This window comes from Eucalyptus grandis, chromosome 2 (assembly GCF_016545825.1).
Source record: "Eucalyptus grandis isolate ANBG69807.140 chromosome 2, ASM1654582v1, whole genome shotgun sequence".
NCBI lineage: Eukaryota > Viridiplantae > Streptophyta > Magnoliopsida > Myrtales > Myrtaceae > Eucalyptus > Eucalyptus grandis.
The window spans coordinates 7,076,729-7,092,712 of NC_052613.1; the positions used below are offsets into that span (position 1 = coordinate 7,076,729).

At 40.0% G+C, this 15,984-nt stretch overlaps 2 protein-coding genes across 2 annotated transcripts; one reads left to right on the forward strand and one right to left on the reverse strand.

The window, feature by feature from the left end:
• Positions 1 to 1,063: 1,063 nt before the first annotated feature.
• On the reverse strand, positions 1,064 to 3,329 carry LOC104420182 (eukaryotic translation initiation factor 5A). The gene is made up of 5 exons (XM_010032077.3): positions 3,093 to 3,329; positions 1,995 to 2,117; positions 1,840 to 1,896; positions 1,692 to 1,766; positions 1,064 to 1,525 (listed from the first exon to the last, which is right to left on the reverse strand). The coding sequence occupies exons 1-5, from the start codon at positions 3,213 to 3,215 to the stop codon at positions 1,421 to 1,423; spliced, it is 483 nt and encodes a 160-aa protein (XP_010030379.1). The 5' UTR covers positions 3,216 to 3,329; the 3' UTR covers positions 1,064 to 1,420.
• A 2,552-nt stretch (positions 3,330 to 5,881) lies between these two features.
• Positions 5,882 to 9,067, forward strand: LOC104434352 (probable LRR receptor-like serine/threonine-protein kinase At1g74360). Its single transcript, XM_010047292.3, is given in 3 exon segments — positions 5,882 to 6,399; positions 6,678 to 7,706; positions 7,709 to 9,067. Coding segments are annotated over 3 exon segments (2,253 nt in total). The 5' UTR covers positions 5,882 to 6,335; the 3' UTR covers positions 8,869 to 9,067.
• Positions 9,068 to 15,984: the final 6,917 nt, after the last annotated feature.

Sequence of the window (15,984 nt, forward strand, 5' to 3'; positions counted from 1 at the left end):
TAACTATACAAAATTTATATTCTCAGAATAAAAAAAGAAAAGGAATATGTTTGGTACAATTCATAAAAAATTTTGTAATGTAGAATTTTTTTTTTTAATAATTTTTTTTTCTTATTTTTCCTTGCCACCGTCGACTGTTGCCGCCACCTATTGTCGATGACTGCTGCTGATGTCGCCCACTACCATCGACCGCTGTGGTTGACTGCTTGTTGGTGTTGGCGGAGGTGATGGTCGACTAGCGGCGGTGGTCAACCGGTAGCGGTGGTCGACCACTTGGTGGGTGGCGATGATAGTGGTCATCAATGATGCACTGCAGCGACTATCAATAGTTGGCGGGTAGTAGCAAGCAGAGGTTGGGGCAATCGGCTAATGGTATCAGGTGGCAGCCGACAAAGAAGAGAAAAAGAAGAAAAGAAAAAAAAAGGAAAAGAGAAAATAAGTTAAAATTATTCCCAAAAATAAGAAATTACTTCTTTTTTTTACCAAATCACTTCCTGACCATTTTTCTGTTCTTAGAAGTAGAAAAATTAATTGACATTACCAAATTGATTTCTCTCTTTTTTGTTTCTCGAAACAAAAAAGAACAAAAATTGAGAAAAATGAAAACAAAACGAAGCCATCTTGGCCCAAGAAGAAGTCATATAGGAATTGATTGTCATCGCTGGCATTCTTTGGGCTTGGGACAGCGACGAAGATGTTGAAAAAGAGGGAGACCGAGAGGCGCGATGATCAGGTAGGAAAGTGGCGTCGAGACAAACTCGCCAACATTGATTCCTCACAGCTGCTATATCGCATGTTGTCCCTTTGGTAAAGACAACTCGACATAGCTAATACTCTGTTCCGGCCCCTAGCCGCATCTCAAATGCGAACTGCGACCGGTTACCCAATTCATCAAATCCAAAAATTGCCAGACTATATTACAAGCCCTGCAAACTGGGGCAAAAGAGTGACAAGAATGAAACGAACACTGTCAGGTCACCGACAGCAGCTGCGATAGGTGGGGGCTATGGACCGCTCCGCTAGCTAGGGCAAATCCTAGGCCCCTAGTTCTACAACATGCATCTTCCTCAGCTCGGTATCATTCATGAGAATAATGCAGAAAGCAAAGGGTAGCACCAGTCACAGATACACACATCAAAGTCAGTTCCATTTGGTCATCTGACCCAGAAACATTCTGACCCAAGCAAGCAGTATCATGGACGAAGATCATCAACCAGCACCATATTAGAGATATTGGAAACCATTTCCATGCGAGTATACCACCAAGAGCACGTGACCTTCTGAAGTCCAGAGAGTAACTCGGCCTCCAGTCAACTTACAAAAAAGGTGAAAAACGGTTACAGATAACAGCACGTCTGAAGACAGCAAGCTAGGAAGGGCTTACAAAAATCTCGAATACAACACTGAGCTGATCGTAAAGTTAGTTCTTCGGACCGATATCCTTGAGAGTAGAAATCTGCTCTTCTCCCATAGCGGACATAACAGTCACCACCAGATCCTTACCCTCAGCGAAGCCATCCTTGATCTGCAATGACAGGATGAAGTGAGCTCCAAAGTTCTTCTTGAGCAAAATGAGGCATGTAAACATCATTTACACTGGCTGGAGTACTCACAATAACTTGAGATGCATTCCTACTATCATTGGGAATAATAAGAAGAATCGGGGTACATAATTTAAAAAACTTACGAACCTGTGCCAACAAAGTCTCATCAGTTGGGAGTCTGAGATCATCCTTGGTGCCTCCAGTTTCAGTCAGCAGACTAACCTGAAAAATGTAATCTAGTTAGACCTGAGAAGGCTCACAGAGAAAGGGGTAAGGACTTTCATGATATACATACAAATCCATCCTCAGAAATATCAATCAGCTGATAGTCAGTACGATTGACGTGTGGAACCTGCCAAGGGAGAGTAAAAAAGGCAAATCACATTGACAGCTGCAGCAATAAAAGTATTATAAGGGTATGACATCGATCTCGAGATACAAGATACACACATCACAGTTGTGGGATGATGGAACAATATCTTCAAGCTTCTTGTTGTTGAAGATATCAATCCCAACGAAGTGGCACTTGGCATGACCGTGCTTTCCGGTCTTGGAAGTGGAAACTTCAACAACCTGTCAAAAGCAAGTTAAAATTTTAGTCTGCACTATGGGCCAGCATAAATGTATAACAAAAGTGAACATCCCAAATGAAAAAAAAAAAAAAAAAAAAAACCCACACTGAAATGGAAAAATGATCCATCAGAAATGACACCGAACAAGAAAAGCATCTCTTCCAGTCTTACAAACTAAGACTCACTAAAAATGACTCGGATCAAATATGGGTATTTCGGACACACAGAAAAAGGTCAACCAAACAATGAACTGTGTACTTTGGAATATGGTCTGGTAACAAGAAAAGCATCTCTTTCAGTCTTACAAACTAAGACTCACTAAAAATGACTCGGATCAAATATGGGTATTTCAGACACACAGAAAAAGGTCAACCAAACAATGAACCGTGCACTTTGGAATTTGGTCCGGTCGCGGACACCTACTTTGACAGATGGCCGTCTTCCAGGGTCAACGCGCACACGTACATAACTTAATGTATGAATTACCAGTTATAACTTCCCACCACGTACTCAAAGGCATAACCTTTGAGATCGGTCGGTCAACATACCCGGGCAAGGACCACAAGGTCAACCTTAAACCGGAACACATCACATTAGATTTCTATTTAACACCCAAAATTGCTATTCCCTCAGGAACAAATAGGGACACACGAGAACCAGGCGGCCCGATTTCAGGACAAGATTTCGCGGCGAACGACGAAAACCAAAGTCAGAGAGAACAAATTAGCGGAACTGATTAACAACCAGCTCTTGGAATCAGAACACAATCAAACCCGCACAAAGCCGCGGCAATCATCGCCAATCGATCAGAACCGGAAATCCACACGGGGGAATCCGAATCCGAATCCCAATCCATCAAACAGCTCCGGCGCAATCGAAACGGTAAAATCAGACAACGCGCGAAATCTCATCGAACGACGGGCGGTGGCGAAGGAGAGGGGAGCGGATCTGGTGGCCGGGGGGGGAGAGGGCGCACCTTGCAGGGGCGGTTCTTGATGACGATGTAGCCGTTCTTGCGGATGGCGCCGGCCTGCTGGGGGTAGGTCTTGGACGCGCCGGCGTCGGCCTTGGACTCGAAGTGGTGCTCCTCGTCCGACATGGCGGCGGCGGCGGCGGCGGCGGCGGCGGCGGCGATCGGAACTCGACGGCGACGGCGATCGGAGGAGGAAGATGCGGAGGAGCCTTTCTTTGGATTTGAGAGAATCGCCGGGGGTTGATTCTGCCTTTTGGGGTCTTTCTAGGGTTTCTCTGTTTCTCCTGGGCGTGGGCCCGGACCGAATCCTGTCCGTCGATTTCATCACCTTCTGCTTTCTCTTTTTCTTTTTTCGAGTGGAAAAAGTAGGACTCGCGTTTTCCGGACGCCACCATCGATCGTGACCATCGATTATTTATTTGAAAAATAAGATAACTTGGTCCTTCGATTATAATCTTTATCTGTAACGTAATTTCCGAACTTTCAATTCATAAAACGTGAATTCTGAACTTTTGTCAAATATGTAATTCGATGAAGTTCTTAAATTTCCAATGCATGTTCAAATTAGTTCTCGAAAAATATGGACATGTTTAATATTATTCTTGAACTTAAACTGATGGAAGAATGACGTAAGTTATTTTCATATAATTTAAACATTTACAAAATATTCAAGAATAATATCGAATAAATTAAAGTTTTGGAGACACCTTGGTCTAAAGTGTAAGAAGAGTACATTAAATAAATTAACAGTTTATGAATTATATTACACATTTAGTCAAAGTTCAAACACTATCTATATTATTATCTTATTATTTATAGGTTAAATCGGGTCGGCCCGGTTGGAAAATGGGCGGGCTTGGCCACTTCGTTTGGATCTGGTAGGCGGGCTTGGGTCATTTTCTCGGGCCCGGTAATTGAGCGGGCTGGGCCTGGCTTTCAGGTGCGATCATAGAATAAACTCCAAAAGCATTTCTCAATCATATTTCTTTCATTGATTTGCTATTTTGATGTATAAAGAAATGAGGCCCGCAGATGGGCCAAATAATAAAATAAGACACCACAAAACCCGAAAATATATTTTCTAGCCTCATTTTTTAACCAGGAAATAAGAAAAGGTATAGAATAAATCTCATAATGAAGTCCACATTTGGCCTTATAACACATCAATACCAAGAATCCTTTTTCATCTCATTAATACTTAAATTTGTACCGATGACGCAAAAGTACAACACTTAGGATTTTAAACGGCCACTATAGCGAGAACCACGATGGAAAGTATTTTTCAGTTCATTAAGAGGTACCGGAGAGACCAAAAAAGTTGAAGTATTAATACTTACAAGAAAAGGTGTAGAATTTTTGTGTGGGATTTCTTTGAAAAAAACACGCAAGCGGTCTAATGGAGTTTTGAATTATTTATGTTTGTGTCCGTCGTGTCAAATTCATTTTTCTCTAACCATCAACGGAAAAAAACTGAATTGAAGAAAACTACATGAATATGGAGAACATTAAAGCCGAACTTGTCTATTTAGTGAACAAGAATTGATTTATTAAACTATAAGGAGTGGAAATAGGCCCACCCTATATCGAATTATCATACTAACATTTGCCATCGGTCAAGGCTCCCTTTTGTTTCATGGAAAACATTTGTCTCATTTTTTAACGTTTGATTTATTTATAAAAAAATGAGTCAACAGAAAATATTTTCCTAATCAATGGAAACCCTATGCTTAAATTTAGGAAAATGATTTTCTTTTCAAAAGATAAAAAAATCATTTTCCAAAACATGACTAAATATCAACACTTGGACCCAAAACTCTATACTTTGGCGCGAAAATTCGGATTCCGAGCATCCAAGGCCAGGTCTTTGAAGCTTGGGCCTAGTTCATTGAGGTGTGACCTTGGTGTTGGTGCTTGGATCTTGGTACGCTCTCTTAAGTCCATCGAGGCAGAGCCTGGGACTTTAGTGCTCGAGTGCGGACCGCTAGTGCTTGTGCCCGAGCCCGAATCCATCAAGACTCGAGCCCAAAGCCCCACTGCCCATGCCTCATGCCCTGCACTTGGGCTTCGGTCCATGAAGGCCGAGCGCAAGATCCTGGTATTCGAGCTTGGATCCCCAACACTTAAGCCCAAGTTCACAAAGGGTGTGCTCTAGTCCATTGAGCCCCAGCTTGGCTGGGTACCCCTATCCTAATCCTTGGAGCATGTGTTGAGGTCCATCGAGACCAATCTGAGATTTTTGTGCCCATACTCGGTTCCCAAACTGTTCATACAAGTTTCTGGCATTTGAATAATGTATGATTATTTAGGAAAATCAAGTCAGATTTTTTATATCAAACGATTTAAAATATTTTCCAGCTCATATTCATATTTTAGCTAACAAATGAGTAGCCCTGGTGTATCATTAGGCCATCCATCCTCTTCCATTCAAAGTTTTGCAACTGGAAAACCCATAAGAAAAGTACTCAACTAATTTTCACTGCTCAAGAGACAAAGTATCTTTTGCATCGGTCATGTGATGGAAGTCACGTGACCCACGCGTTACACGACTTGCACGATATGCTTGTCACCCACGCCCCGGACAGGGGAAGTCTTCAAAGGCAGATTGTCCTCCTTTGGTGTACTTGCCAAGCAACTCACGAACCGGCACCACCTATTTTACCCTTTACTGCCTTTTCCATCTTTCTCATTTTGAACACAGCACAGACTTTTCTTGATTTCAGACAGCCTTAAAGGAACACAAACCCAATTTCTAGAATGAATCCAAGTACCCACCTGGACAGAAGAAGCAGAAACGAAAAAACACGTTGCTGTGTCAAAGCCATGATCAAGAATCTAGTCAACGTGCGCGGCTCAACAGCTCCTACCTTGCCAAAATCTTTTCTTCTCTCCCCCCCTGCATTCTTTCTTCGCTAAAAGCCGCGAGAGATTGACCACTGTTTTGTGTTGATTTGTTTATTAAGAAAAAAAAATTATTTTATGTTTGCCCAGATTAAAGAATACGAGAATTCGGAGAAGCTAACGTGCACTTGCTCCAAGGTCGGGTGCCTTTTGGTCTACATGCAGGCGCTGGGCTTCGACGGCAGCTCGAACATTTTCTACTTCGCACAAATATTGAATTGGAACTGAAACATCCTCTGGATTGATTTTTTATCGTTTGTTCTCGTGGCTAGATTCCTGCACCTGATCACCGCTGTATAGCTCAACCAAGAAGAAGAAGAAGAAGAAGAGAGAGAGCCGGTAATTATCATGTTAGAGGAGGAAACTGATCCTTGGCGGATCATCCTTCTTGCTTTCTTGGTGTTTCTTGGAGGTAATTTTTCGAACTCTTCCCGGTTCTTGAACTGTCAGTCTTCACGTTATGGTAAAATTCGGAATTTAGGCTCATATCCCAAGTGGGTTTTTAGAATTCTTGAAAATCCCAATCACGAATCTCTCTGAATTCCCCCGCTTTTTTTTCTTTTTTCTTTCCACGTTTTCACATTGCTTCCTTCGAAATTCGCAATTTGGAATAAAAAACTTCTCTCGTTTTCCAGAGGATGATGCTGTATTCAAGTATTTACTGCATTCTTGTTTTCTGTTAAAAAGCAGTTAGTCTGGTCCTTGGAAATTCTTTGGACACGGACAGGGCAGTCCTGTTGAATCTGAAATCATTCCTTGAAGAGTCCAATAAGGTGAACAGAGGTCACTACTCTGAATGGAATCTTAGTAGCTCAAACCCGTGTGATTGGAAGGGCATCACGTGCAATTACAACAGGGTCACTGGCGTGAACCTCTCGGGGAGCAGCATCTCGAAAACCTTGTTCTTGAATTTCTCTGCCTTGACAGAGCTCTCTCATCTTGATCTCTCGTTGAACACCCTCAGCGGGCAGATTCCAGCTGATTTGAGCCACTGCAACAACCTTGTGTACCTCAACTTATCGCACAACATTCTCGATGGCGAACTGAGCTTGACTGGTTTGAGCAACCTGCATACGCTTGACTTATCAAAGAATCGCATCAGAGGCGGGATTCAGACAAGTGTTCCCACAATTTGCAACAGCTTGGTGGTTCTGAACATTTCGGAGAATAATCTCACCGGTAGCATCGAGGATGTCTTCAATCCATGCAATAAGTTGTGGTATCTTGATTTGAGCATGAATGATTTCAGCGGGAACATATGGAAATGGTTTGGAAGGCTTCAGAAGTTCATTATTTCTGACAACCATTTGAATGGAAATATCCCCGCATCGAGTTTTACGGCTAATTGCAGTTTAGAAGTACTGGATTTATCCGGAAATAACTTCTCAGGGCAGTTTCCAGGAGAAATTTCGAACTGCCAGGACTTGATCATATTGCATCTTTGGGGAAACAAATTCAAGGGCCCAATTCCTCCAGAGATAGGGTCGATTGCCAGTCTCGAAGCATTGTTTCTAGGAAACAACAGCTTTTCGAGAGATATTCCTGAATCTCTGCTCGATTTGAAGAACTTGGATTTTTTGGACTTGAGCAGGAATAACTTTTGGGGTGAAATACAAGGGACTCTTGGGAAGTTCACACAGGTCAAGTATCTCGTACCGCACACAAATTCCTACACCGGTGGATTGTATTCGTCCGGTATTCTTAATCTGTCTAATGTCGTCGATTAGATCCGAGCTTCAACAATTTTTCTGGTCCGCTGCCTTCTGAAGTATCACGAATGCCGAGTTTGAAGTACTTGACTCTTGCTTACAACCAATTCAATGGAAGCATACCCTTGGAGTACGGTGACTTTCCGCACCTCCAAGCGCTCGATCTCTCCTTCAATGAACTAACTGGGACGATCCCCTCGAGCCTTGGAAAGTTGAGCTCTCTTTTGTGGTTGATGCTGGCGAATAATCAGCTTGTAGGCGAGATTCCGCCAGAAATAGGGAACTGCTCTAGCTTGTTATGGTTAAATCTAGCTAACAACAAGCTCTCTGGAAATTTACCAGCAGAGCTATCGAATATTGGCCAAAACCCGATAGCCACTTTCGAATCAAACCAGCAAAGTGGCAGGATCATACCTGGCTCAGGCGAGTGCTTAATGATGAAGAGATGGATTCCAGCCGATTATCCACCTTTCAGTTTTGTGTATGGCATTCTTTCCAGGAAAACATGTTGGAGCGTATGGGACCAATTGCTCAAAGGAGTCTGGCTATTCCCGATATGCGCTCACGGTACATTGGTCAGGACAAATCAAATATCAGGTTACGTTCAGCTGAGTGGGAATAAGCTCTCTGGTGAGATTCCTTCTGATATCGGCAAGATGCACAACTTTAGCATGTTACACCTCGGCGTCAATAACTTTTCTGGGAAGTTCCCTCAGGAAATAGGAGAATTGCCCCTGATGGTTTTGAACATTTCCGTCAACAGGTTCTCTGGGGAAATTCCACGGCAAATAGGCGAGATCAAGCGCCTCCAGAATCTCGACTTGTCCTCCAACAATTTCTCGGGCACTTTCCCTGCAAGCCTGAACGATTTGACTTGGCTGAGCAAGTTCAATGTTTCCTACAATCCATTGATACATGGCGTGATCTACGTGACTGGGCAGTTAGCTAAGTTTGAGAAAGAGTCTTTCCTCGGCGACCCTCTGTTGGTCATTGGGTCTATCCCTCATCGACCACTCCATCCATCGGCAAATCACACGAGATCAGGCACCAAGAAGGCTCCGAAGCTTATCATCTTTCCGGTGATCTTTGCTCTGGTTCTTACTTTCTTGGCATTTGGGATCTTATCATTCATACATTTCTCATCGGTCAAGAGCTCGCTTTGTTATAGATGAAGCCAAATATTTTTAGGGGCTTTTTTGTCTTTTCCATTATATTTGCTTTTAGGTTAAAAGTTACACATTTATATTAGCGATAGCAAGACGCTAGTCGTTAAGAGGCTGAAAAAGAAAATAGAGAGGCAAGAAAAAGATAGAAGAAAATAGTGAGTTTTTTTTCTTTATTTCAATCTCTTTGTGCCCTGATGTTGAGAGAAGATCATCGTGTTAAAAGTAAAAATCAAATGCGGAAAACATGATCAATTATAGACAAACCTCCAGCTGTTGTTTGTATTTATGTTCATTGGAAAATCTCAAAAATTCAGCGAAATATTGGGCACACTCTACTAACCCAATTCTCTCATGTACTAATGGTGTATTCCAAAATTGATAGGGTTTGTGTTAGACCTTGTGATCACCCGTTAGAAATGAACGACTATTTCTTTTATATTTATATACTGTCTTTCATCAAGGCGGTTACCAAATGAGCAATTGTCACGAAGATGTACGAAACATGGGAAAATTACATGTAGAATAACTGCTACTTTAAAGAGAAAAGTTGGGTTTGAAAATGTGGGATCACATAATATAAATAACATTATTCCACTTCATCATTTTCATCATATGGATTATCCAACCAAATTCATGAAAAGTTTTATGCTTAAAGAAAAGAAACAAAATACATGGATCATGGCGACATGTCCTCTAAGAGTGAGTAATATCTTTCGTGTATCACAATGTGTCTTATTTCTTTAATGTTAGCCTATATGCGACAACGCATCTTAATGAATAAACCCTATGTTTATTCCAGAACCAAGGATAAATGTTATTTTCATAAACAAACAACAAAATGTGTACACCAAAAATTGAGAATCAACATTACAACAGAATAAGGGTTTCATACAACAAAAATTGTTCATATGACGACAAATCACATAATGGACTTATTCCCATACTGGTTACATGATCCTTATACTTCATTAGTGGCATACTTTGAGTTAAAGAATCAGCCATCATCAATTCAGTGTTAACGTGTTCTATGACCACTTTATTCTCCTTAACATGTTCATTTATGGCTAAATATTTTATGTCGATATGCTTATTTTAACTACCACTTTTGGCATTCTTAGCCATACCGTAGCTGAATTGTTAAAATATATTCTTAATTGCCTAGAAATAGAATCAACAATTCTAAGCCTAGTAATAAAACTATTTAACCATACACCATGCGAGGTAGACTCAAAACAAGAAACGAACTCAATCTCCATAGTGGAAGTAGTAGTCAAAGTTTGCTTTGCACTTCCCCATGACACGGCTCCTCCAACTAACATAAAAATGTATTCAGATGTTGATTTTCGTGAATCAACACAACTTGCAAAATTCGCATTCGAATAATTGCTACTTTCAAGTTGTTGGTCTGTCTATACATAAGCATGTAGCCCTTGGTACCTTAAAGGTATCTTATTACTTTCTTTGGAGCTCTCCAGTGGTCCATATCTAAATTACTTTGATATATTCCCAACATTCTTATAGCAAAAGTAATGTCAGGTCGAGTGCAAATCTGAGTATATATTAATCTTTCAACAGCAGAAGCATATGGAATATTATTCATTTGTTCCCTTTCTAAATTGTTCTTCGTAAGGGTGTGTATGGTCCGGGCGGACAGTTCTCGACCTAGAATCGGGAACCGCCTATTAAGGATCGGTTCCGAAAAATTGGAACTAGGATCCACCCGTTTGTTGCATGGATCCACTCGAGAATTGGACTGCCGGTCCGGTTCGATTCCCAGGTGGATCCATGGAACCGGTCTCACCAATAGAGAAAGGGACGGACCTGCTGTTGTCAAGGGCGCCGGCGATTTTTCAAAGTGCCAAATAGAGAAAGGGACAGACGGACGGACGGATGGACGGACGGTTGCTATCAAGGGCAATGGCAATTTTTCGGAGGGCTGAATAAAGAAAGGGATGGATGGACTTGCTGCTATCCTCACGAACCCTAGACCTATTCTTCTTCTCCTCCTCTTGCAACCCTGCTTCTTCGCGTGCATGCAGATGGAAGAAAGATGGGTACTTGGGAGGGTTCTGGTACTTAGATTTGGAGGGGTGGAGGCGGTGTTTTAGGTTTTCTTTGCTATTGTTTTGCAGCTCCCTTTCGTGCCGTTTCACTGGGAAGCAACGGAGCTCGTAGCGTCGATGGAGGATGGCGAGCTGAGGAACCTCAAATTTGAGATCTTTCGAGTTTTTGGGGAAGGAAGGCAACGTGGAGAGCCGCAGCTCGGGACTTGGTAAGGTTTTCGGCGGTGGGTCGACTAACGAGCATGAAGAAGCTGAAAATGGTGGTGAAAATGGAGGTGAGAGAGAGAGAGAGAGAGAGAGAGAGAGAGAGAGAGCAAATTCGACAGGGTTTGTTAATTAATAATTTCAATTTTTTTAATATTAAAAATTAATTGGTCCGTGCAGGTGCGCAAGTGGATGGATCGCCCATGGAACGGGGAACCGGACCGGTACCCACCGGTTCCCATAAATTGGAAACGAGAATCGGACCTGTTCCCTCAAGAACCACCAGTTCCGAGCACTTTCGGTCCGGTTTCGGGTGGTCTGGGCCGATCCCGGTTCTTTTGCATACCCCTAGTTCTTCAGGCATTGGTACAAATTGAACATGTCGCCCTTCATAATGGGTGCTATACTTGGAGAACAATCTTTCATTCTAAATCTTTCTAGAACCTTATTGATATAACTTTCTTGAGATAGTTCTAAAATTTCTCGAAATCTATCTCTATGGATCTTAATGCTAATAAAATAAGACGCTTCACCTATATCCTTCATGTCAAAACTCTTATAGAGAAATTGTTTCACTTTATGTAGCAATCCCTTATCATTGGTTGCAAGTAGAATATCATCTACATAAGCAAATGAAACAAAATTTTCTCTTACTGACCTTTTGGTATATACATTTATCCATGACATTCTCTACAAAACCAAATGAAGATATGATATCATGGAACCTTAAGTACCATTGGCGGGATGCTTGTTTCAAGCTATATATAGATTTCTTAAGTTTGCACACTAAATGCTCACCTTTACTAGAGGAGAATCTTTCAGGTTGTTTCATGTAAACTTCCTCCTCTAGTTCTTTCACATTCATTTGATGTAATTCCATATCAAAATGGGTAACCAATGCCAAAACAATATGAAAAGAATCTTTCTTAGATATAGGATAAAAAGTCTCAATGTAATCGATTAATTCCTTTTGAGTGAATCATTTGGCAACGAATCTAGCTTTATATTTTTCAATGTTACCCAATGAATCCTTCTTAGTTTTGAAGATCCATTTACAACTAATAGCTTTCATACCATGAGGCAACTCAACCAAATCCCAGACTTCGTTAGATGCTATATAACTCATCTCTTCTTTCATGGCATTGTACCACAAATTAGATTTATTACTGTCCATGACTTGTGAAAATATTTTAGGATCATTCTCAACTCAAATATTGTGGTTAGATTCTTGTAAATACACAATATAATCATTAGGAATTGTTGATTTTCTTATTCTAGTAGATCTTCTCAATGTTGCATCAATATTCTCTTGAGGAGCGTGTTACTCAACCGGTTGTTCAACAGTTTCTGGTAATTGTTGAACAACTGGATCTATTAGATCAATATCAACAGATTGTGGAACTTCAATGATTGATTGCTCAATAGCCGGTTGAATGGAGGGGGCATTATCATCAACAACCAACCTTAAATCTAAGGTAGAAGGTTGAGTGTCTAAATGATCTTTCTTAGAAATAAGGTCCTTTGATTGATCATTCCTACCAATCAAGTCATTTTCAAGAAATTTAGTGTTTCTTGATTCCACGATCCTAGTGGTGTGAGATGGACAATAAAACGTGTATCCCGTAGACCTTTCGATATGTCCAATGAAATACCCACTTATGGTCCTTGGGTCCAACTTATTTTCTTGTGAATTGTAAACTCTCACTTCAGAGGGCATCCCTAAACGCGTACATGTTACAAACTCGGTTTCTAACCTTTAAATAACTCAAAAAGTGTCTTTGGGACAATCTTGGTCGGAACTCGGTTTAATATGTACACTATCGTCTTAAGTACTTCAGTTCACAAGGACTTAGAAAGTTTGGAGTCGCTAAGCATACTCCACATCATGTCTAATAATGTTCGGTTTCTTCTTTCCGCCATACCGTTTTGGTTTGGAGAATCAAGCATAGTATATTGGGCAACTATCTCATGCTCTTGTAAAAACTTTGCAAATTGACCAGGTGCTTGTCCATCTTCAGTGTATTTACCGTATAATTCTCCACGTCTATCTGATCTCACGATTTTAATTTGTTTGCTGCATTGTTTCTCCACTTCCGAGTTAAATACCTTAAATGCATCTAATGCTTCATACTTATTAGGAATCAAGTAGATATACATGTAACATGAGTAATCATTTATGGTAGAGATGAAGTATTTCTGATCACACGGGTCCATATTCGGACTACAAATATTCGCATGTATGATTTTTAATATTTCTGTATTCCTCTTGACACATTTTCTCGTCTTGTTGGTTTGCTTTCTCTTTATGCAGTCCACACAAGTATCACAATTAGTAAAATCTAAAATACTGAGTACTCCATCATTTACCAATCGCTTAATTCTTTCTATAGAGATATGTCCCAATTTCCGATGTCACAACATAGAGGAATTTTCTTTCATAACACATTGTTTTATACCAACGCTATCATGAATATGCATCACATTTTAATAGATATTGTCTTGTAAATTAATTTGAAAAAAACCATCAAACAAAGTACCACTCTTAACAATTTTAGATTTAAATGATAAACAAAAGTTTGAATCTGAAAAATTAAAAGAGTAACTTAAAGGTACAAGTTTTGAAATTGAAATTAAGTTTCTAGAGAAACTAAGAACATAAAAGGTCATTTTCAAATTCAAAACAAAACCACTATTGAGAACTAGTTTACATGTCCCAATAACTTCCACATGCGAGTGCATCTTGTTTCATGAATAGATACTTTGTTCACTTCCCACTGGCTTCCTGTGGTTTTGAAAACCCTATAAGGAATTCGAAATGTGGATTATAGATCCAGAATTAATCTACCAAGTGTTGTAACTCACATCAGCCATATTAGATTCATAACAAATACAAGAGAATGGATTACCTTTCTTCTCGAGTTAGGCCTTAAATCTGACGCAATCCTTTCTATATGCCAATTCCTTTTACAGAAGAAATATTTGGATTCTTTCTTAATGTCAGCTTGGGGAGGTATTTTACATTTTCCCTTATTCTTTCCTTGTGTTGCCAAATGAACACTTTTTCCCAATTCCATAATAAGTCTTTTTTCCTCTTGAACACACATGGTCATGAGTTCGTTAATTGACCATTTATTCTTATGTGTGTTGAAGGTGCATACTGTTGCTAGAGAGTGTTCAAAATATAATACACAAGAAAGGATTCAGATATCTCAACGTAAGGTTCTTAAGCTGAGGCGCAATGTCCTTCATTTGCATGATTTTCTCATGCACACCTCTAACACTAGTGAGCTTCAACAACGAAAACTTCATAATTAGGATCAAGACATACACTTTCTCTGAAATCTCAAATTGCAGATCAATGGCCTCCTATAAAGCCTTAGCATTGTTATGCTGAGCAATCGAATCACGAATACTAGAAGATATTTTAGCCCTTATAAATATCGCACTAACGCGGTTAGACCGCTCCCATTAATTATAAAAGGTTATCTCAGCTGCAGTGCTCGAATCAGTAGGAGCATGTGGTTGGTTCATCTTTCCTTATAGCATAATCAATGCCCATCCACCCCAATTGAAGAAGAATTATCTTCTTTCAAACTTTATAGTTTTCACCATTCTTTATAAGAACATCACACTTAAATTTAGAGAAATTCATAGGTTGCAAAACTACATATCAAACAATCATGCTTATGTCACAAAATTTGAGGCAAAATATACATAAATTATGTTTTACCAATGTAAACACGTCACGAATATGAATTACATAATATAAAAATTACATGTGGGTTAAGTTTATAATTTAAATAGATTCATAATTACATCATGAAGAAACTACCGTATTATATAAATTTTCTTAATTCCCGTGGGTAAATTAAGAAAAATAATATGATATTTTATCCTAATTAATCATATTAACCAAATGAAAATTTATTTGGGATAAAATTCATCATATTAATATAATTAATTACAATCAATGTCCATTCTCAATATGATCTGGAGGCTCTTAATATATAATTTAATCAATTAAAGATGCTGTGGCTACTCTCTAATTAATTAAATATATGGATCATTGAACATTTAATTTCATGAATAAAATATTCATAAAAATGCATGAAAGGACAAAATAGTAAATAAATGCACCAAGGGGCAGAACAGTAAATAGATCGGCCAAGGACAGGATTGTAAAACTATAGAAAGGGCAAAACGGGAATTTTCAAATGGCGTAGGGGCAAAAAAGTAATTTTTGCAATCAAGGGTAGAACCATAAAATCGCCGGAGAAGTAAGGGCAAAACCATAAATGAAAAAAGGGTCTGTGGATCCATGAGCGTGTGGCGCGCACGTGCGCCATCCACCGTCTAGGCGTGTGACTACTGCAGGTAGTTCCGTGTGCGTGGATCCCACGCGCCTGCGGTTGCTTGCGTGTGACCGCGTGTAGTGTGTGGGTTCCATGCGCCCGCAACCACAGTGCACGTGTGGAGCCCACGTGCCCTCTCCCTCGCATGGCAGAGACGACTTACAAGAAAAGGTGTAGAATTTTCTTGCGGGATTTCCTGGAAAAAAAAACAGAAATTTCTGTTCCTAGGAACAGAAAAGGGTGCAGCCAAACGCACCCTAAGTGGTCAAATGGAGTTTTGAATTCTTGTTTTTGTATCTGTCGTGTCAAATTCAATTTTCTCTAACCATCAACTGAAAAAAAAAAACTGAATTGAAGGAAACTACATGAATATGAATAACATTAAAGCCGAACTTGTCTATTTAGTGAAAAAGAATTGATTTATTAAACTATAAGGAGTGGATATAGCCCCACCTTATATCGTATTATCATACCAACCTTTGCCATCGACCAAAGCTCCATTT